At 43.0% G+C, this 21,613-nt stretch overlaps 2 protein-coding genes across 2 annotated transcripts in view; one reads left to right on the forward strand and one right to left on the reverse strand.

Moving 5' to 3' along the window:
- On the reverse strand, window positions 1-12,168 carry CRLF3 (cytokine receptor like factor 3). Its single transcript, XM_057418651.1, has 8 exons — window positions 11,740-12,168; window positions 9,526-9,733; window positions 8,033-8,120; window positions 7,396-7,573; window positions 5,699-5,921; window positions 4,875-5,007; window positions 1,261-1,373; window positions 1-939 (listed from the first exon to the last, which is right to left on the reverse strand). The coding sequence occupies exons 1-8, from the start codon at window positions 12,166-12,168 to the stop codon at window positions 686-688; spliced, it is 1,626 nt and encodes a 541-aa protein (XP_057274634.1). The 3' UTR covers window positions 1-685.
- Window positions 12,167-21,613, forward strand: part of ATAD5 (ATPase family AAA domain containing 5) — a 17,236-nt gene continuing 7,789 nt past the window's right edge. The window contains exons 1-14 of the mRNA XM_057418440.1: window positions 12,167-12,232; window positions 13,202-14,967; window positions 15,288-15,375; window positions 15,929-16,093; window positions 16,602-16,740; window positions 17,143-17,227; window positions 17,689-17,870; window positions 18,753-18,910; window positions 19,181-19,334; window positions 19,578-19,871; window positions 20,047-20,143; window positions 20,948-21,027; window positions 21,117-21,262; window positions 21,363-21,513. Of these exons, the coding sequence (XP_057274423.1) occupies window positions 12,167-12,232; window positions 13,202-14,967; window positions 15,288-15,375; window positions 15,929-16,093; window positions 16,602-16,740; window positions 17,143-17,227; window positions 17,689-17,870; window positions 18,753-18,910; window positions 19,181-19,334; window positions 19,578-19,871; window positions 20,047-20,143; window positions 20,948-21,027; window positions 21,117-21,262; window positions 21,363-21,513 (3,571 nt within the window). The remainder of the gene's footprint in view (window positions 12,233-13,201; window positions 14,968-15,287; window positions 15,376-15,928; window positions 16,094-16,601; window positions 16,741-17,142; window positions 17,228-17,688; window positions 17,871-18,752; window positions 18,911-19,180; window positions 19,335-19,577; window positions 19,872-20,046; window positions 20,144-20,947; window positions 21,028-21,116; window positions 21,263-21,362; window positions 21,514-21,613) is intronic.

Below are 21,613 nucleotides of genomic sequence, written 5' to 3' on the forward strand. Positions count from 1 at the left end.
TACTCTAGAAAAATATATTCCAAGTGAACAACAGTTCAAGAAATATCTGGGAATAAGGCACTTAAGTGAGACATTAACAGACTGGCTACATATTTAAACACACATTATGGCTCAGAAGTCCTTGCTCTGGAGGAATGAACAGTACCGTGTGTGGAAGAAAGGGCTGTTGCATGCAGAACCCACTGTCCCTTCATACAATTAAGGCAGCATTGTGCACAAGGAAGCATAGCAGGACATCGCTGCTCTAAATACTGTGCTTGTTTTGAGTGGTATAAATAAAACTTTGGTCCATTACCACCCCTTCACCCCCTAAATGGTTACAGGCTTATTTCACAGAACAGCAGCATTAAGCAGAGTTAATTCTACACAACACACGTACCCTGAGACTAGAGTACAATGAAATACTGACAAAAATCAAGTCTGGAGGAGAAAAGGGAAAGGGCTGGTGGACTGCTTAAATTAATCTGCCTATGCAAATGCCTGTTTCTAACTTTTTCCAGAGTAAAAAATCTAATGTTTCACAATTACTTGTTTAAATGAATCAATCCAGTAGGAAGTACAATATAGTGGAGTTCAAGTAGTACAAGGACAGGGTTTTGTTAACAGCTTCTTGACGCCAAACAACTGGAAACCCCGGTTTTAACATTACACATTACAGCAAGAACAAAAATCCCTTTACTCGCTGCTAGAACACCAAAACTTTCCAGCCTGGGTATGAAAACGAACATCCAAAGTACAAAGAGCCACAGCACTGATCAAGTACCCAGTCAAAGACCACTTCTCTGTTGTTGGAGCTAATGGTTACTCGGAGCTTGAAGTTTCCTCCCTCGTTGCTGGAAGTCCCCAAGTGCACCACTTCCATGTCAAACGTCACTGTCGATCCAGAAGTAACAGCAGGCAGCTGGTTTGTCATCTCTTTCCCATTTACAAACACTGCCCCTGAAACAGTCCAGATAGCAAACATCACTGCTCCCTTTGTGTATGTGCTAACATGTAATACTGTGTCTCCCTGCTTTTTGCAGGCAAGTAGGAAAGGAAAATAACCCTGCCCTGTTCCTCTTTGTGACATCAAACAGGTTTCAGTAACTGCAAGGAGGAAAAGTTGATCCAAGATCTCACCAAAGATTTTAACTGCACAAGCAATATGTACGTAAAAGCTGGATGAAGTTGCTTGTATGTGATCCAGGGATGCAAGTAACCAGGGGCCACAGGTTTGGGGAAATACGAAGTACCACATTCTTCATTACACAATTCACTCACCGTTTGTGCTAATGCACACGGCTTTATCCCGCTGCAGGGAATCGCAGCCGTTCTGCTGCTCCACACACACTCCCAGGCTGTCTCGTCTGTCTGGCTGTCCCACGGTTTCAATTCTACCAAGCAAAAAGTCAAGTCAAACTTTGAATCAAAACATACAATGAAACCCAGTCAGACCCTGCCGCACCAGACCTCTGTGCATGCTCCTGGGCTTTCAGCAGGTTCACCCACCCTCTTGGGGAGATCCCTATTGAAGTCCTACCAATTGAACTGGTCCTACCAGCTTTCCCAACAGCTCCACTGACCAACACTCTTCACTATTAACCTGAACAAAACATCAATCTGCTTCCGGCAAACCTTCATTGCTGTTTAATAAAATTCTCCACTGTTGCAGCTTAGAGTCATCTGGAACAACTTCCAGTTGTCTTAAAACAACCGCTAAGCACAAAACTGCAATCTACCATCATCGACACCAGACTGCTGGTCAGCACCACATATAAGGGTAAGCCAGCTGTTGTTCCAGCAAGTATTTAATAGTGTGACTGAAACAGGGGTGTTTCAGCCCCGCTGCAAAGGGGTAAGGTGGAAGGCTGATGTGTTCTGGTCGTGGTGGGTTACTGAGTTTGGGAAGTTTTTGTTGTTGGTTGGGTTTACTAAATCAGCTTGGGGCAACTGTGTACATGTGTACATGTATGACATGGTTTAGTGTGAGGTGTCCCTGCCCATGGCAGGGGGTTGGAACTAGATGATCTTAAGGTTCTTTCCAACCCTAACTATTCTGTGATCCTATGATTCTATGAACTGTGTACTACAGCCAGTGTTGAGAAGAGCATTTACAAGCCTGGCTTCTGCTCAGCTGCACTTTGGATTTTGGTCCTGGGAAAGAATTTCTGAACAAGTGCCCTGGGATGCAGCTCCCTTTGGGCCTTAGCAGCGGAACAGGGCTGCACTTTGTACACTAAAGGGCTCTTCTGTGTTGGAGTCATTTCTCTTGTACTGCTGTCTCCCTAAGGTGCTAAATCATAGCAGAGAGATGAGTGACTCGGGAAACTCAGATGGTCCTTTCTAGAAAGTAAAACTGGTTATGTCATTACAGCTGGAGAGAACAGCACCGATCGTGGTTATGAAGGAAAACTTCAGCAGAAGCTTTTCAGAGCTGGAAATTAAACTGGGCAGCAGGCTGGGACACAATGGGTTAACTCTTTCAAGCAAACAGGGAAGATAAAATTGGAACCATGTTTTACTTTTGCACTCCATTAGGTTCTTCAGTCCCATGGGAACATCACTGGGATAGCAAAAGCCTTGTACTAAAAAGCAGTGGGGAAAAATGAAAATCCAAGAAGCTTTCACTTTGAAAGTGATCCACAGCATTTGCCCAAAACAACTTTAAGGGAGATTTCAAATTCATTTTGGTACTTTACTCTAGATTTTAAACTCTGCCTGAGTTGTTGGGGAGGCTTCGTAATCAGCTACTGAGCTGTCAACTTTGTGCCTAATGTGAACACTAATTCACTCCATCCCTAGTTAAAGGAGCCTTTCTTGAGTTTTGGGGTGGAAATAAGTGTTTGTACAGTCACAAGAATGACCTGAAAAGCATAACTATAAGCCCATTAAAAAGTAGGAATTCTATCACATCAATCTGTATCCACACTGTGTGGTAGAACAATGCTCAGGAGAACATTACATTGTTCAAATCCCTTCTCACCACTTCCCATGCTGCGAAGCAAAACCTTGCCTCTGCCACTGCAGCACACAGACCCCGAACCAGTTCAGCCACCACCAGTTTCCATTTGTCTCAGGGCACAGAGAAGTAAATCTGGGGGTGATCGCACACACACACACACACACACACACACACACACTTTCTTTGCATTAGCTCTCAGTAGGGTTACTGACAAAGTCAGTGTGATCTTCACAAGGGCTGCTGCTGGATGATCCCAGTCACCAGCCTGGCCAGAATAAGCGTGGCTCCGCGCTACAAGCAAAAGCTTCAGAGAGAGCTGCAGAGCAGGTCACTGTGGAGATTCATTCCCTTTCCTAAGGGCAGCTCCCTGAAGGCTGCAAAGAAACAGGATGAGCCTTGACTTAAAGCAATGATGTTTTCCTACAACTTGTCCAAATGCCCCACCCTCAGAGGACAACTGAAGCAGTCTGTCTTTAAGAAGCGGATGCAAAGCATTGTGTCCACCACAGCTTCACTTTTCACTGATGAGCTGCCCACGTCCTGAACACACAAGAAGACAAAGCTGCTTTACAAACATCATCTGTAACATGAACCTTGCTTGCTTGGTTTGCTCTGAAAAGCCACTTACCCCCCTGTGAATACACTTTTGCTTCAACAGATGGAGAAAGCCAAACACCAAGTACTACACCTCCCTGTAGTGCAAAACCTCACACTTGCAAACAAGAAGCTACTCTTGGATGAGGAACACAACCAATACTTGAGGTCATCTTCAGTCTCAAGATTGTGTCATTATAGTTCTTGTGGACATGTGCTTCTCAGTGCTCTGCCATCCTGAAACAATCCCCTCTTCGAGAGGAGTCCACATTACCGAAATATACGGCAAAAGATTTACATGTGCTACCAATAAAAAAAGATAAAAGGCATTGGTCTGAAACAGAACCAAGGGAAACCTCAAAGCTCTGCCTTTAATTTCACAGGCATTTCTGAGCCAAGAAATGTCAAATCCAGCAACAGATTTCAAATAGAAACTTTAGATCCTTTTATCCCATCTCAGACAGGCAACCAAATACACCCTCATACTACAACCATCCCAAGATAATTCATTACCAGGAAGGGAAAAATAAACCACCATGGAATAAGTTACAAAAATACCATTAACAGCCCCCTTAAATTGCCTTTGAGGGTTGCCTACTGTACAGCAAGTAGTTTTATTTAACCAGAGAAAGATGGGATAGAGCTTCAGAGGCTCTGAGGTCTGTAATTACAACTAACATAGCCACAAGGACATTCCTCGTACCCCATTAAACAGCAGCATCTCAGACAGCAAAGCTGCTGAGGTTTTTAAATCACGTTCTGTGTCAAACTGAACTTCACCAGATCCCTTCTCCACTCAGGATATTCTAATGCCAGTTTCAAGCAGTAGTTTGATCAGCACTATTTACCTCAGATTTTAAGGACATCAGTGCCAGACTGTCATCCTTATCTGTCCCAACTGCACATAAAATGTTTTTAAGTTCAAAGCCTTCAGAGCCTGTGGACAGTCTGGGAAGGAAAGTACCCACTGAAACAAGGTTAAAAAGAACCAGTGGCAAACCTCCACTGACATCTGACCAGCCAGCAACAGCTGCTTCAAAACTCAGGGAAGCTCAACATTCCACAGATTTGCTCAGCATGGGCTATATTTTAGCATCCCTCTGGAGCTCACTTCTTGCTGTTTTAGATAGATGTAGGTCCTACAAAAACATCAGGTGTTTTCCTAAAGAGACAGGAAGTATAAAGAGAGGGAAGTTCAGACTTCACACAGACACACTACCTTGGCTGGGGCTGAGCTGATATAAACTCACACACACACCATGACTCAGGTTTACATACACTTCAGATGTAACAGCTCACAGGAGATGCACCAGACAACAGCTCCCCAGAAAGTACTTGCCTGAATGTTAATGTTTGCCCACAGAAATAAGTAGGAGCTTTGGAGTAGAGCACACCACATGACTGGGCATCATTTCGCAGTGCAATGTTTCTCCGACTGCTCAGGCTGTATCCCTCCAAACCAGTTGTCCATTCTTCAAAGGAGAAAACAGGGAAAAGAATAAAGGCATGAGAAGCATGAACCTCAACTCAACTCCCTACTGTCTGTGCAGAATCAAGTCAGTCGCAATGGCCACTCAATCACTTCATACAAAGCTTAAGCAATGGTAAGCACAGGGGCTGATTTGGTGCCTCTGATGGAGAGGTTTCTTTTTCAAATGATTTGCAATTACAAAAAGTATTTCCCAGCTCACAGAGTTCAACAGAAGTTCACTCTTTGCTGCGCTCCCTGAAGCCGTATAGTAGGCAAAGGAAAACCTTCATTACCCACTGCCCAAATCTGCGAGAAGACAAAATGTGGGGTTTTATCTCTCCAAGACAAAAGCTTGTTGTGAGACTGCAGCCATCAAAACATGCTTAGGTAGGGGTGAGAGAGAAAGAAAGGAAAACGCTTTGCTTCTGGCTCACTGATGCTTTCCAAGGCTAAGCAATGAGCTACCTGCTGCAAAGGCTCACTACCTATCCCTCACATAGGAAGCAAAGGCTAAATGGTAGGATAAAAGGATAGTTCATCATACCTTACACACACACACACACACACACTAGCTAAGGACACCCCACCACCATACAAAAAGCAGCTCCTTAAGTCATGCAACTACAGAGCTTTAGGAGTGCTGCACTGATGACACAGGCTTTAGACAAAGATGGACATCAAGGAAATAGTACCATGGGGCACTAGCGTGGTAGAGCCGATCTGAGGAATACTCCACGGGCTCCACTCCTGCCGCCCATCTCTTCGGGCACAGACCCTGAACTGGTAATCAACATTGGGGTCAATGTGCAGCACCACAAACTCTGTCTCCGAGCCAATATACACATCTTCAAAGTGAGTGGCAGTACCCTTCCGATACTGCAGTCGGTAATCTTGCGGTATGAAGTCCTCATCCACCTACAGAAACATTTATTGCATTAATAAAGGACCCCCTCTTTTCTCTCCTTTTGCCCCTGAAGTGGCACATATACAGCTAGTGCTGCAGGAAGCCATCAAAGGCGACTCAGGGTCACAAGGTATTAAGGAGCAGAAAGCATGTCTTACAGAAAATAGGATCTGTCTCAACTAACTAATACAAAGACAACTGTAAGAATTATTCAATTACAGTTTAAAAGTATGTAGAGAAATAGCATTTAACAGAAGGCTTTTCAATCTAGCAGCGATATAACAAGATCCTTCAGCCAAAAGCTGAAGGCAAATTTGCAGAAGACATTCAGTGCCAGTTTTTGACAGCAAGGGAAACCCACTATTATCCTTCATAAACTGTTCCAAGAAATCATTTCCAATTCTTTGACATCTTTAAGCCCAAAGAGATTATCATCACCATATCCTCCCCCCAAAAACCAACCCTCCACGGCTCTACTCTCCGATGGAGATGGCCAACTTCAGCAAACTCCTCTATAGCACAGCAAATCAGACCACATGTGACACAGCTTTACAGTCTCAGTCCACGTCCTTCACAAGGTAAGGGTGGCTGACCAACTGCTGGCTGTTGCTAGAACAAGCTTGTACAATCCTGCCAAGGAGCGCAGAGCTGTCCAACAACAACGAAACCACAACAGAGCACAGCAGTCATTTACCCAAAAATAATTTTCGGGTGTTGAAAAGAAAAGCTACTTGACTGGCTAATGCCTGTATTAAAATATTTTCTATCTTCTGAACCACCCTAAAAACACAAACATGCGTAGGGGTAAAAACATAACAGAACAGGCCCAGCATCATCCTCATCCTGAGTCTGCTAAAGAGTCTTCAAAGGGAACAAAAGCATCACCCCAGCAAAAGAAGTTCAGTCTGTTATTGCCACACAGACAAAGCGCTTGCTTCCACAGCACAAACGGCTACTTGTGAATCACCTGTCAGAAACACACACACCAGGATTTCTTGGCCTTGTTTGTACATCATGACCACAGACAGATCACACCCTGGTGTTTCTTTAGTGGGAAGGGTATATGAAGGAGTTGTTTCCTGCTTGTTCAACACCTGGCACTTGCTTAAGCATGGGGTAGCAGTGCCTTCAGCTGTCCTTCCTGACTTTCCACACTCAGGGAAGCAGACTGCGAGGGAGCGGTGCACTGGTGTGTCAGCCCTTTCTGCCCACAGATAGGAGCAGGTAGAGCCCAACAGCAAGAGTCTCGCACACAAGTGTCCCTGCCAAGCAGGCACAAACCCCAGTGCCAACCACAACATCACTAGATAATCTTGCCTTTAAATGAGGCCACCAACACAAAAATCTCTTCTAAAGTTTCTAACTACACACTGGAGTTGATTATTCTTTCAAAGGCAGCAGAGAATACAGAATCAAACTGGCTTTTTCAGCATCTTTCAACATAACTGAATTCCGAATGATTTTCACTGAGGATATTTTACTCACCTTACACCATCGGACTAAAATACCTCCAGGCTTCTCAACAAATTCCTCCAGCTGTACAGGCGGGCGAGATGCCACAGTTCCATGTCTGAATATTTGATTTTTCAATATAGTAAGAAGGCAGTCATCCAACTGGGCAGATAAACAAGGCACGTCAACCAAGGAGGGCACTTCTGGTAAGCTGAGAAAGGAAAGTTTGTTGTAATGGAAGGGTCCTGCTGCTACAAATTCATATTTCATCCATACACTTGAGTTTGTGCAGATTTGCAGGGAGAGAACAGCTGCAGAAATTGGCATGTGCATTTCAAACTGAAAAGACTCAGAAAACATTGCGTTTCAGCCCTAACCAGACTGTTTCTCAGTAAATACTCTGAAATACAGGCTGTTCCACAAGGAGCGGTTTCATCGTTCACAAATAAACAGCCTATATTTCTACAGAACATATGGAGGTTGAATACTACTCCATTCTGTGATTGCCAGGCCCATCAAAGTCTATGAAACAAACAGGACAGTAACACCTCAAATGAGTCTTCTAAGGCAACAGAGCAGAAGGCTTTTGTTTCAAAGGAGAAAAGATCCCCTACACAAGAAGGGCACATGTGCCACTGCCTCGGATCACCTCGGTGTGTCAGTATCTTACCTATCTAGCTGAATATGTAAAGCTTTTTTTGTAAAGATGCAAAGTTTCTCATTCTGCTGTCCCACGTCTCCATGGACCGCACTCTCTCCTGGAATAAAAATATTCCTAATGAGACAACATCCAAGACAGGCATTTTTTGCTTCAAAGAGTAACCAGTTCTGACACGACCGACCAATTACACATGAAGCATTCTCAGCACTTCTGCTAGACTCTAAGCTAGAAAACACAATTATAGTTAACAATATAAAGCCTATCCAACAACTTTTGAAGCTCTCAAAGCTTCCTGTAGACACACCCATAACAGATGTAACAATTTGCCTCAGGTCTCACACGGTAGCAGAACCGGGCTCAGATGCCAAAAATGAGGATTATTAATCCCCTCCTCCACCTGCTTTAAGGGAAGAAAAAAGCAAAGCACCTTCACCCATCAGAAAATAAAATAGCAGGAGCTTAAAAGCAAAAAATCACTTCAAGCATTCTTCTGTTTGCTACAATTTAAATGTGACTATTATCAGAACGAAGGACATCATCCATGCATTAAAGTGTAGAGATAAATATAAATGTTTTCATAGGCTTTCCATATAAAGTAGCATCCCACACTTCAGCTTACAGAGATTTATGGTCCCTTCTCCTATCTGATGACTTGAGGGTAATTTACAACATAAGCAAGCTCAGTCCTTTTCCAAATGGAGGATTACAAATGCTACAGATCTCTGAAGAAAAGCACACATCATAATTGGCAGCAGGAGGCTTAATAACCATGGAGGCTTAACTCCTCTCTGACTCAGACGCAATGCCTGCTTGGTTTGATGACTTAGCAACACTACTGCTACAGAGGGAACAGTGACCCACGAGATAAAAGTGCACAGCTAGTCAGGCTCTCCTGAGATCTGATAGAAACTCATACAAAACACAGGCAAACACCCTGTGATTCAGTAACTTGACATTTAAAACAAGAACAAGGTGACTCTCAGCTGTCCCAGAGGTTGTGGTGCTAGGAAAACAACCAGATTAGTTCTTAAATGCTGCCACTACTGCAGTGGACAGGAGCACAGCGCTCCCACAGCCTGCTCTCTCAGCACAGAGCCCATGTCTGAGTGGAAGCTGGTACATTTCCTCCTCATGTGAGACTGCTCAGTGCCCTTTAGTTCACAAAACTGAAATCATGTTGAAAGAAAGTTAAAGTTGAGACATGAGAACAATGCAAGGAAACTGCCAACATACTCATGGCTCAGACATGCTCCCAGTAGGTTCTCCAGTGTGGGGAAAACAGGCAAGAGTGACATTCTTTTCTGGCTAGGTATTTAGAATCAGCAAGGCACAAACTGGCCTTTATGGTAATATTCCACATGTCCATTACTGTCTGCCTCATCCTCAGACTTTCTGGAGACTTTTTTCCCCCATCCAGGGGCCATTTCATCTTTCATGTTTCTCATCAACAGTGAGCGTAACCACACTTAGCAGGGAAGGTAACTGCTTAGGTGCTGCCTTACCTTCCCGGAGCAGATCATCAGCCGTACTAACCCCATGCTCTATTAACTTCTGGCATTCATCCAAGGGTTTGATGCTCTCTTGTTCTATAGCATCCACTTCCTGCAGCAGTGACATCAGGCGCTCGTCCAACAGCTTCTTCAGGGTCCCTTTCAAATCATTAAAATGTTGCTCAAGTACATCTCTGGTCAATGCTGCACTTTCTCTGATCTAAATTCAGGTTAACAGGAAAGAAGGATTCAGGATAGAGGCAAAGGCCACGCACATCTTCTGTTTTTCTAAACAACCTCATCTGCATCTGCTGGAGAAAGGCTGTGTGTGAAGTCAGCCTTAAAAAATGACCATTGGCAGTTAAACCAGTGTAGTCATTTTTGGTACATGTACTAGCCTGGACAAGGGGAAGAGCATATTAACTAAGCCAAACACAAACTGTGTACTTCAATCAAGGAATTCTTGTCAGAAAAGTCCAAAGTAGGTCTTCACCCTCCCACCCTCCAAAACTGCTGCAATCCTGTTCAAACCCCACTCTGCCATCATACGCAGGTAATCCTCATTGGAAAGAAGAAGACACCAGGCTTTTAGAAGACCTAGAAGCACTTTCCCAGGTCCTGTCACTTTACTGGACTTTTTAAATCCTTGTAAACTGCTTGCTTTACATTTTCTTTTCCAAATAGCCACCTTGGATTTGTCTGTGCTCCAGGGTCACAGGGCAGGGTGCACGGCAAGGGTGGTTTGATTCGGGAAGAGCCAGACCACAGAAGTTTCTACAAGTGCCTATTAAAATGGTTGCAAACTTGCTGAATCTGACTTTCAGGGAAGAAAACGCATATGAACACCCCTGAGCTAAAGATGCAACAGCCAGAAGTAAACATCTCCCAGTGAACAACTCTTCTAAGCCACAGACACAAGGAAACGCTGCAACATGCGCATGGCCTTACACGTAATTTCTAGATCTTTAGAAGTACAGACAACCGACACAGGAAGCTCTCTGGTTAGGTAAAACAAATTTCCTCTTCAAGTAATAGTCATGAAGCTCCGCAGCTGCCACACAGCTCGGTTTCCCTTCTCTTGTTATTTCAGTGCTTAGGAGAAAAAGGAAGTATTTAGCTCCATGAAGGGGTGGGGTGGAAGGAGACAGAACAGGCACTTCTCTGAGCCCACCACCTCCACTGCATGCACACACAAACTCAACAAGTCAGCCGCAGGCTTACAGATAGCACTGGCTATGCAGAAGAGGAAATGCAAGTCCCTGAGCATGCAGAGCAGTGTGAAGTTTGCCGCCTTCCCTATTACATCAGCCCACCAGCCCCCAAATAATAAAGCTTCCGTTATCTGAACCCCAGTCAAGGACATCCAGCACTTCTGCACACCGGGAATTCTTGGATGTGTTGCCTGGCTGATTCTTCGCAGACAAAACAGCACGTGGTCATGAGTATGGGAAGAGGGAAAACAGAAACATGCACACGAGCAAAGCAATTCCACCAAGGATTAAAAGGAAAGCAAGCTAAGCTAAATAAGCACTCCCAGCCACTGCAGAGAGGCAAACTGGCTCCCTCCCAGTGCATTTTGATTATCAGGAAACACTCCGAGACGACAACGTTTGGATTAAAGACAGTCATGACCAAATCAGTTTCTTAAGTAGCTTGTGGTTTGCAAGATGACTAATTTGATGTGTAGTGATCGCACACATTCACTCGGCAGCAGGACACTACCCTGGCAGATTTATAGCAGATCTCTATGCTAATGGAATCTGCTTCAGAAAAGTTATCAGATCACCACAAATACATCTTCTGAGTTTAGTTTGGGAGGGGGGGTGGGGGTATTTACCCCTTGCAGAACTGAAACTGAAGATAGGCATTGGCTCTAGTCTACAGAAACTACAACCCCTGAAGGATGTCTCAGCAGAGAAGCCAGCCTTCCACTGGCTCCCTGCAATCTCCCTGCCCACATTAGCCTATCTCACCACACATCTCCAGCATGGGGTGGGTGGGTGGGTTACCAGTCCCAATGAGAACCCTCCTGTGGTTCCAGTGCACAGCTGCAGAAAAACCAGCTAACCTGGAATGCTGGCAACACTTAGACGTGACCCACAGAGTACGTGAGCCACGGGGCTTGGTGCATGGGCACAGCAGAGTTCACGATAGTGACCGATTAGAGCAACTTGCCTAGACGGGTGTCCTTTAGATGTGAGAAGACAGGCATGGTGCTCCCTTTACAATACAGGCGAGCATCCCAGCTGCCTTAGAAAACAGTTCATTTAAAGCACCTTTATTCTTGCCTAAACGCCTCCCCATGACCCCATTAAGCCAGGCTCCGGTCAGCAAACACACGCACCGCTTCTTCCCGACACTTTCTGTATCTGCCCATCCCCGTGTCCCCCCTCCGCCACCAGCACCCACCGAGGCGACAAGCGGCGGCCAAGGCAGCACCGCCCGCCCCAGCCCCCGCCCTCCTCCTTCCCTGCACGCCCGAGCCGAGCTCCGGCACCCTGCAGACACGGATAAACACGCCGGGAGAGCCGTCCCGCGCGCGCTTTTCTGCCCGCCCGGGCCCGCTCCTGACAGGCGGCCCCCGCCCCCATGGCCAGCGCCAGCGCCGCCCCCCCCCGCCGCGGCTGAGGCCCCGCTCCCGCGCGCACGGGGCATGGTGGGCAGGGTCGCCGTGCCCGCGGCGGCCGCCCCCCTCCCCGGCAGAGACGGCGACGCTCAGGTGCGGGGGGACGCGGAGGGGAAGGCGGGACGGGGATGGGGGGCGGGGGGAGCCCCTTTGTGGTGCGCGGCTGTAACGGGGGGAGGGCGCTGCCCTGCCCCGGCACCGTCAGCGCGGGCCGGGCTGTCAGGAGCTGTCTCTGGGGGGCTCCGCAGGCGGGCACCGGCAGCTCTGTGAGCGGTGGTAGCGGATGAAGTGATGGGATCTCAGGAGACATCGGGGTTTAATGAAGTAGGAGAGTTAAAGAGGCCTTTGTGAGTCATCTTTGGTGGAGTCGTGCACATCAGAGGGTCACAGAGCGGTTTGGGTAGGAAGGGACCTTAGGGTTCCAACCCCTGCCACGGGCAGGGACACCTTCCACTAGAGCAGCTTGCTCCAAGCCCCTGTGTCCAACCTGGCCTTGAGCACTGCCAGGGATGGGGCAGCCACAGCTCCTCTGGGCACCCTGTGCCAGTGCCACACTCTAAATTATGATAAGAGATACGAATTCTTCTGTATTCATTCCCTTTAAGTGTTTCAGAAGGTGGAGTTTCTCCTTAAGGTACACCAGAGGCTTACAGTGGGACCGTACATCTTTAAGGGATGTTGGAATCCTCTGCGACATGCTCTGGTGAACATCTCCAGGTAACCACCAGATCGATCACCTGAATTGCCAGTTTCTGAACTCCGGTACTGTGAGATATGTGGAGGTCTGGAGACCTTGTGTTCGCTTCCAGTTTTGGTGGCCTCAGAGTTCCAGAACAGGGTTTTTATTCATGAAAGGGCAGAATCGTTGTTTCAAGGTTAGGTGGCTGTTGAAAACATGGGGGTGAGTTGATGCGCGCACAGTCTTAACGCACTGACATGAGAGGCTTATCCTTTGGGAAAGTACTAGTGTCACTAATGCAGACCATAGATCCTGTGCTGCTCTATATCACCGCACTGAGTTATCTCTTTGAAAACTAAGATTCATGGTGAACTTTTCCACAGCCATGCAAGAAACGGCGCGAGGAAGATACTTCTGTGGAGACAATCACGAGATACTTTTCACCTTTAGCAAAACCAGTGGATAAAGTGCTGTCGCCGCCAAAACCCAACAACATATTGGATTACTTTAAGAAGACAGCTGTAGATGAGAAATCCACATTGCCACTTGTAGCCGGAGAAAATACAGCACCATTTGATGCTGATGATGAAGAGTGTAAGTCACCTTTTAAACCATCTTTAAAGAGGAAGAGGAAAGGGAAGAGAGTTAATTTAAATAATAAGCCAAAGGAGATGAAAGGATCTGAGGATAAACATGGAATAGAAATGAGTAGTGATGGCAGCAGAGAAACAACAGGACTGAAACAAGACAGCGGTGATTTTACAGCTACATGTACCTTAGTTGACCAAAAAGGTGCAAGAGAACTAGAAGATCATGTGCAAAGGGAGAACTTCTCAAATGCTGTTACGTACAGAAAAAACGCAAAGAAAGCTGCTTCTGAAATAAGTGGAAGAAAAAATAGGGTAAGAAAATCAAGCAAAAGGAATCACAAAGTAAATATGGATTTGTCTGAAAGTTTTCCATCTGAAAACCAGACGAATGAAAAGTGTAAAAAGGGAACTGAAGATAAGAAAAAGCTGGTATCTCCTACAATAGCAGAGCATGACGTTGTTATTAGTGCTTCCAGTTTTGATGACACGACGTCACAGGTAAATAACAGTATAATAACAGTGTCATTTGAGGACTTCTTGAAGAGTCAGGGAGAAGATAACATAGATCACACTGAAGAAGACACAAAGCCAACCACAGACAATCCTGCTACAGCAAATGAAGTGGACAAAAGTGATGCTGTTGGTGACCCAGAAAGGTGTGAGGAATCTCAACAGCTGCCACTTAGAACAGTAACTGTCCTTGCCCAAGTTCATTCCATTCCCCCCAGATTAGCTCCATTGCATAAGGAGCAGAAAGGCTCTAGAAAAATAGCTTCCATTTTCTTGAAGCAGAAAGGATGTGTAGGGGAAAAAGAAAGTAGCCCACCCCTCTTGGATGGTGAGCAAACTGAGCAGGTTACTCAGAAAAGAAGATCTAATGTAGTTATTGAGGAAGAAGAACTGGAGTTAGCTGTACTAGAGACTGCGGGGTCAGATTCTTTAAAGCCAAAATGTAGTCTGGAAGAAAGGCATCAGTTTATGAAGGTGTTCAGACAACCAACATCAGATGTAGTAAAAAGTGGCATTAAAAAGGCACCTGGAAAACAAAAGCAAGCCATTGGAAAGTCTGCAAAAGAAAAAGAAGGACCTGAAGATGACATTGCTTCAAATAAAGGATTAGAAAGCGGAGTACCAGAAGATTCTAGTCCTAAAAACAATGGAACTAAACCCAAAAGCCCCAGAAAGAATCAGAAAAAAGGAAACAGAAGAAAGAAGGCTTCAGAAACTAAGGAAACTAATGTCTCTGATACTAGCAGCTGTTACAAAGATGAGGATTCAGGTGCTAATGTTCTCACTAAGGAAAACACCTTAGATGTAAGAATTTCATCGAGTCCAGAAGTGAATGAGTTAAGGAGGAGTTTAAGGCAGAAGCAAATCAAAACATCAAAAAATGTTACACCCAAAAAACCCCACATTAAGGATACCTTTTCTGAAGAGGAATCAAGTGGCTGTCTTTTACTAACCTCAACTCCAAAAGCAAGAAAGCAATCCTTGAAGAAAAGTAACTTGTATAAAGCCGAGGTGATTACCATGCCCTTTGATGGAAGCAGCCCAATCAGGTAAACATTTTGCAGTATATTCTACCTTTGTACTTTGTTTTCCTGCAAATTGTTTAAGAGTAAAACATAACTTTAGGTTGACTGGAAGGCATACCTGGTGCATGAATACAGGTGAATAATACAGAAGAACCAAAGCTGACTCTATAAATGTGTTGCACTAAAGACATTAAAAAGACCAACCAAAGCCAAAAAAAAAACCCCAAAACCCTAGCCTTCTGTTTACAGCACTGTATTTTTGAAAGCTTTTGAAAATGAAATTGAGAGTAGCATTTCCCTTTACTAAAACATAATACTTTCATAATACTTTTTTCCCTAATTAGAATGAAATTCACACGTATCAGTGCGACTACAAAATCAAATAAAGCTGAAGCAACGAAAAATGAAGAGTTTAACTCCAAAAATATGAAGGTAATTTATGTAACAGTTTGTGGTTTAGTATTTTATATCATTTATTATATGCATGTCATTGTGTTCATATTCGGTATTGTGCAATAGTCTTATGTTATGCAATATGACAGTTCTCAGATGCCCTATGGAAAGAGAGTGTTACTGTGATTTATGCTAGGATTTGACATAAGCATTCTTGTATGGTTAATGTACCTTAGATTTTTAAAATGGGTTTTATTTGTGTAAATCTACTTTTTTGTAACAGAAAAATCCAATAAAGTAGCGTTCTCCTGCTCTGCAGGTTCTCAGGATGGGTCACAGTGTTTGGGCACAGCAGAACAGCTTGTACTTATGCCCGTATTTCTTTTGTTCTGTGGGCAGAACATGTAGGGCTCTTGTTCCCTTTTGAAAAGTACTTGTATGATCCTGGTTTGCTCCTCCTCTCAGTTCTTTCATTTTCTTTTTATACCAGTAAAATTTGAGTAAAATGATATCTTTATGAATGTGAAAAACTATATGAATATGTGAAATGCCAAATACATTGCTATGAATTGCAATTGTTCGTTGTTAACAGATGAGCTCTACTTCGAAAAACCTATCCAAAGCAAAGCGACTGATAGAGAAGGCAAAGGCTATTCAGCATAATAGATCAAAGGTTAATGAAGACTTCCCAGCTCCTGTGAGGCGCTCGTCTCGGCAGCGAGCTCTTGCTGAAAAGAAAAAATTAGAAGACAGTGAAGTAAGCCTGAGTATCTTGTAGGGGAAGCCCATTCTTTTGATGTTTTGGTGATTCATTTAGGCAACAAAAATGTTCCTTATCTTGCAAATGCTTCTTTTAAAGAATCAAACAAGGTAGATACTGTGCAGTGGTATGGTGACTGTCAAATAGTAAAGTAACTGCTAGGCATAGACCGGAATGCTTGTTTCAATGCAGATCTGTAACATGCAGCAGATAGTCAGGCTTTGGAAGTGACTGTTTCTCTTTCCTAATGAGCAGCAACACATTTGAAACAGATGTGTATGGTTTAGACTTCTAAATGAGAGTAGTTCTGCCCTCTATTTATTGGGCATCCTATTCTGTATACTACTTCTGTGTAGACAACAGTAGTGAAATTATGATCTTCAAATTGTGTTTGCTAACTTTGAAGCTTTCTAACAGTTTCTGCAGTTTCCTCACTACTGATCCACTAAGTTGTCTTATTAATAAAGGAGGAAAAGTTGTGTTTCGTATTTTGTTTTCCCTCTAGGAATCAGTAAAAATTTTAAATTCAAGCCTGAGTTGTGACACTACTACAGTGCAGAATGTGAAGCAAAAGAATCTTCGGAGCTTAAATGATGTTTTGGGGAAAAAGCCTAGAAACGTGAAGGTTGCAAAGAACTCAAATGGTAAATGTTTTTACTGCATGTATTTAATTTTGATTACAGTTACTATTATAACTGTATTTTCTAAAGCTGCCTTTGCAGTGCATTCTTCTTTTCTTGTGACTTTTTGTGTAATATTCCATTATATACCTTTCATTTGTATGCTAGGAGGGAAAACCGTTTGAAAACCTGCTAATGTGATATCATGTTGTGTTGTCTTCTAATTTAAGGTGGTGGGTTTTGCTTTTTAATGTTACAAAACCCATCATCTATAGTGGTGGAATAACTAGAAATAAAACTATACTGAATTTTGTTAAAATATCTAGGTTTCCCTTAAGAACAGGAGATTCCCTAATGTTAGAAGCAAGGTTAGAATCCTACATTAGCACTAATGTAATAATGATTTTTCCTTTCTCCTTTTTAAAGGAAAACTGGGATATCCGCCTTCTTTCCTAGGCAGAAATGCTCAGAACCCTGCAGGTGAACCAGTTGTGATCTTTGATGAGAGCAGGTCAGTTGGCAAGATTGCAGTTGCTTAAGAATCAAAAAGTATTTGAAGATTACTTTTAACATTCTCTTGTTTTACAGATTTAAATACACTCGTGGAAATGTGATATAAATGTTTATGGGTTTAGAGTGACCAATATGTTAAACTGCTTGTAAAATTTTGGGGGGTTTTGAGGGTTCCTCAACCATTATTGAGCCGTTTTAGATGGTTGAAAATCGAGATGATGACTGGTTAAAAAGAAATCCTAAGCTGCATGTAAAATACAAAACCAAAGTAATTTTTTATCAAAATCTGTAACAGAAAATTTAAAATTAAATGCAAACTTGCTGCAGTTAAATTAATTCTAGTAGTTCTCCCAGACTGTTTCTAACTTGTGTAGAGGTGAATGTGATTAAATTCTGTTGTAAGCCTTATGTGGCTGGTATTTCAAATGCTTTGGGGTTGAATTTCCATTTTCATTAAAGCCAAGATGCATCTGAAAACTCTCAAGATGATGATCAGTTCAGAGCAAAACGTGAATTCTTGATGAGCGGATTGCCAGAGTCCCTGAAAAGACAGATTGCAAAGAAAGCAGCAGCAATGGAAGCATACTCACTTGCAAGTTCATGTTTCAAGCCTGTTGTCCATGTACAGCAGAAGGATGACTGTAAGCTTTTGTTCAACTTATATAATAACTTTTATAGTGTTTATAGTGCTTTATAATAAAATCTATTGAATCTGTGCAGAAAAGAACTTGAAAAGCAAAACTCACTAATGTGACAGCATGAACTAGTAGTTTCTTCTTGTTTTGTGTCACAGTGAGAAAGCAAAACTTACAAGCTTCCAGTGCAATGATTTTAAATATACAACTTACAAGTTAAATTGATGCTAAAGTAATGTATGCATTTATGGGTGAGGATGCAGACTTCTTAGGATTTATTTGGGGAATAGAATCAGAGAATGGTTTGGGTTAGAAAGGACCTTAAGATCATCCAATTCCAAACCCCTGTGATGGGCAGGAACACCTCCCACTAGGCCAGGGTGCTCAAAGCCCCAATTGGGGCAGAAACCATTCTTTCTGACAAAGGCAAAACGCTTCTCGAAAGAGTAAAGACCATTTCTTGCCCTAAGGGAGGGAGTGTGCTACAGTATCCTTATGGAAGGGCATGGCAGAAGAGCAAAAGGTAGAATAGCACTTACCAGTTTGTATTTGCAAACCAACCAATTAGCAAAACAAACTCCTTGGTGAGCACCTGGCCTACAGAGACTGGGTGAGGGCGCGGGTTGTTACTTAGAGCAAGCAGAGCCCAGGAGCAACTCACTGGGAAATGTATGTGAAAATGTGCAAATTTGTTCTTCTCATGGGAGGTAGAGTTAATAAAGATAAAAAGTTGATGCAGTATAAGTTAAATAAGCTTGGCTTTGACATGATAAAGCTGTGGTTAAAAGCATTTACTCTTACTATAGGATGGTTTTGTCTGTGACTTCATCTCCCTTTTGTTAATAAAAGTCTCCTCTTGTTTTGTTCTTGGTGGGGGTTCTTTTGTAGGTTGTCCAATGTGGAAATTGCAATCACCATTGTGTCCTCTATTAACTATGCTAAGGAATCTGAACACTGAAGTCACCAATGTCACAAAAATCAATCTCTCGCTTGGTGAATTCTCCACTGTGAATTCAAAACTAACTGGAAACTGTTCTGCACCTGAGGTTAGTACTTTAAATGAGGGCTAGTGTTAAAAGTGAATATAAAATTGAATTGTTCTGTTACTTGTTAGGACTTCTGTTGCTTTTAAAAACTCCTGTAGTTTGAGTCTGTTTCAGTCTTGGATATTTGTGTGTGCATTGTAATGTTAGATAATTCTCCAGGCTTTCTGTTAATCTCTAGTTTTATCAAGAGCTACCAATTTAACTTATGCAAAACTGTCTGCGTTATTCTGTGTAATAATTTATATAAGTGTGTGTGTGTGTGTATTGCAGCTTTCTGGCCACCGACCAGTTTTTCCTGATAGAGTCAGGAAAGAGTTACTGGATGAGATCATGTCTTCTAATTCCCAATTTCCTGTGAGAAAATACTTCTACAGGTTTCTGAAGAGGCAGACGGAACGGCTAGGCTCTGAAAGCAGTGCACACGGTTAGTGATCTGCCTGGGGAAGAACAAGCTCGCACTGACTCTCTCTGGCATAAAAAGGCATTTGGAATTTCCAGAGATGTGTCGGTGAAGGAATGCTGTTGGAAATAAGTTGGTCCTCACATTTTAGGCCATTTTGACCAAATTCTTTAAATATGGCTTAAAACCCCCCTATTTGGTTGTAATGGAGAGAGCTTGAAATTGTAAAAGGATGTGGGTTTATTTATGTATTTATTTTTCCCTTAGAAAGCAAAGCTGGCACTGCAAATTCTGAGGTAAATCAGAAACATTCTGACAATTGGAAGGAAACCAAGAGGAAAAGGAAAGAAACAGAAGAGCACAAATCAAAAAGAAGAAAACAAGTTGAAGGTTCAGAGGCGGAAATAACTTCAGGAGTTTCTGAGAAACGTTTTTCTCACACCTCTGGAGAAAAACAGGGAGAGACAGAACAAGCCATGCGTTCGGGAAAAAGCAAGCCCCAGAAACCAGATGTTATGATAGAAGACACTGAGTATTTGTCGGCACCAAATTCACTTTCAGGTAACTGCGTTTTCTGTCTGATTTTCATTCTCTTTGCCTTGAGGGAATGTATATAGGATGTATCTCGGCTTTCCCCTGTAGTGCAAAAATCTTACCTGGTCTTAATATTCTACTGAACTTGATCAACTCTTTTGTATGAAGAATTGTTTAAGAAAGGATGATACTTCTCCTGTAGGTGCTGAGAAGGAAGACATGCTCTGGACAGAAAAATACCAGCCTCAAGATTCCAGTGAACTCGTAGGGAACAAGAAAGAAATTGAAAGGCTACACAGGTCAGAAGTGGGAGCATGGATCCATTCTTAAAATAACTCAGAACATCATATTACTTAATGATGCTCAAAGAAGTGAAGTCAAGTCTTCTACGCTGTGCTTGAATAACACTTATGGGGTGTGTGGCCTTTGTTTTGCTTTACTTCCAGGAAGCTGCAGAAACAAACTGTCACTTGGCGTGAATGATCTTCTTTGGTCATAGCTTCTCTTGCACGCATACCTTGGTAGCTTGTGTGATATGGTACAAAACAAAACCACACATGAAATGCTACATTAGGCTGTGGGATGGAATGAAGTACTTAGTAAAAATTATTGTTTTGTCAGGTTATTCAAGCCTGCACTCTATGAATGAAAGAGCAGCTTACCAGTGCTTGTCTGTACTTCCCTACAGGCATGTCTGGTCCTGATCTTGATGCACTGCCTTTGATTTTGACAGTAATTTAGCACTCAAGTCCATCTAATACAATCCTTTTTCAGTTAAATTTTCTGTATGTGTTTAAGCTATTAAAGATCCATCTGACAAACAACACAAAACTACGAATGATAAAGTGTTTTCCACAATTTAACTAGTTTGCCAAGTGACTTGGTTTTATACCAGTCGTTTAATAGGACACAGGATAAAGAGGAAATCCTCTTTTACAAAAGAATCAAACGAATCTTGAACTTTTTAAATCTGAAAGGAGTGATAGGTTTCTGAGGGGGATAACAAGTGGCTGATGTTTCTCAGGTGTATGTTCTATTCCATCTGAATTTGGTTCACTTTATTCAGCAGTAATTATTTTCTGTTATGTTCCTTCCTTTTATAGTTGGCTAAAAGAATGGAAGAAAAGAGCCGATTGGGAAGAAAAAAGAAATCAGAAAGGGGAGAAGGACAAAGAGCATGAAGGTGCTGATGGAATTAAATATACATAGATTCTCTTTGTTGAAGTTGGCACAAACATTACGTGAATCTTTTCTTTTGTTTTAAATCTACAGATTCTTTGGACAGCCTTGACTTTAAAGATAATAAATCTGATGCTGAGGAAGAGACGAGCCTCTGCAATACAGTTCTGATAACAGGCCCACCGGGAGTGGGGAAAACCGCTGCAGTGTATGCTTGTGCTCAGGAGCTGGGTTTTAAGGTTCGTGGCCATTTTTCTTACTTGTAACTAGTGATATGAAAGCATTTGTAGTACAAGATGTCCAAGATGTTTTTAAAATGTAAATGAAATCCCATTGCAGATATTTGAAGTCAATGCCTCTTGCCAGCGTAGCGGGAGACAGATACTGTCACAACTAAAAGAAGCTACTCAGTCTCATCAAGTGGACAAAAAAGGCATTAATGCACATAAGCCTTGCTTTTTTAACAGTTGTAGCAGTGCCAAGTCGCCAAGTAGGTTTCATGGTTCTGTCTGGGGTTTTTGGTTGATTGGGGTGGGGAGCTGTGTTTGCTATTTGTTTTGGGATGGAAGGTTGGTTGGTTTGGGGGTTTG

This window comes from Pezoporus wallicus, unplaced genomic scaffold (assembly GCF_028554395.1).
Source record: "Pezoporus wallicus isolate ANWC-B61680 ecotype Strahan unplaced genomic scaffold, APGP_CSIRO_Pwel_v1 contig_3710, whole genome shotgun sequence".
NCBI classification, from domain to species: domain Eukaryota; kingdom Metazoa; phylum Chordata; class Aves; order Psittaciformes; family Psittacidae; genus Pezoporus; species Pezoporus wallicus.

Coding starts and splice junctions, on each gene's coding strand:
- CRLF3 (XM_057418651.1), bottom strand. CDS start 12,168: ATGCCCCGTGCGCGCGGGAGCGGGGCCTCAGCCGCGGCGGGGGGGGGC. Junction 5,922..7,395: donor TTTTAGTCCGATGGTGTAAG/GTGAGTAAAATA, acceptor ATGTTTCTGTAG/GTGGATGAGGACTTCATACC. Junction 1,374..4,874: donor GGGCAAACATTAACATTCAG/GCAAGTACTTTC, acceptor TTTGCTTGGTAG/AATTGAAACCGTGGGACAGC.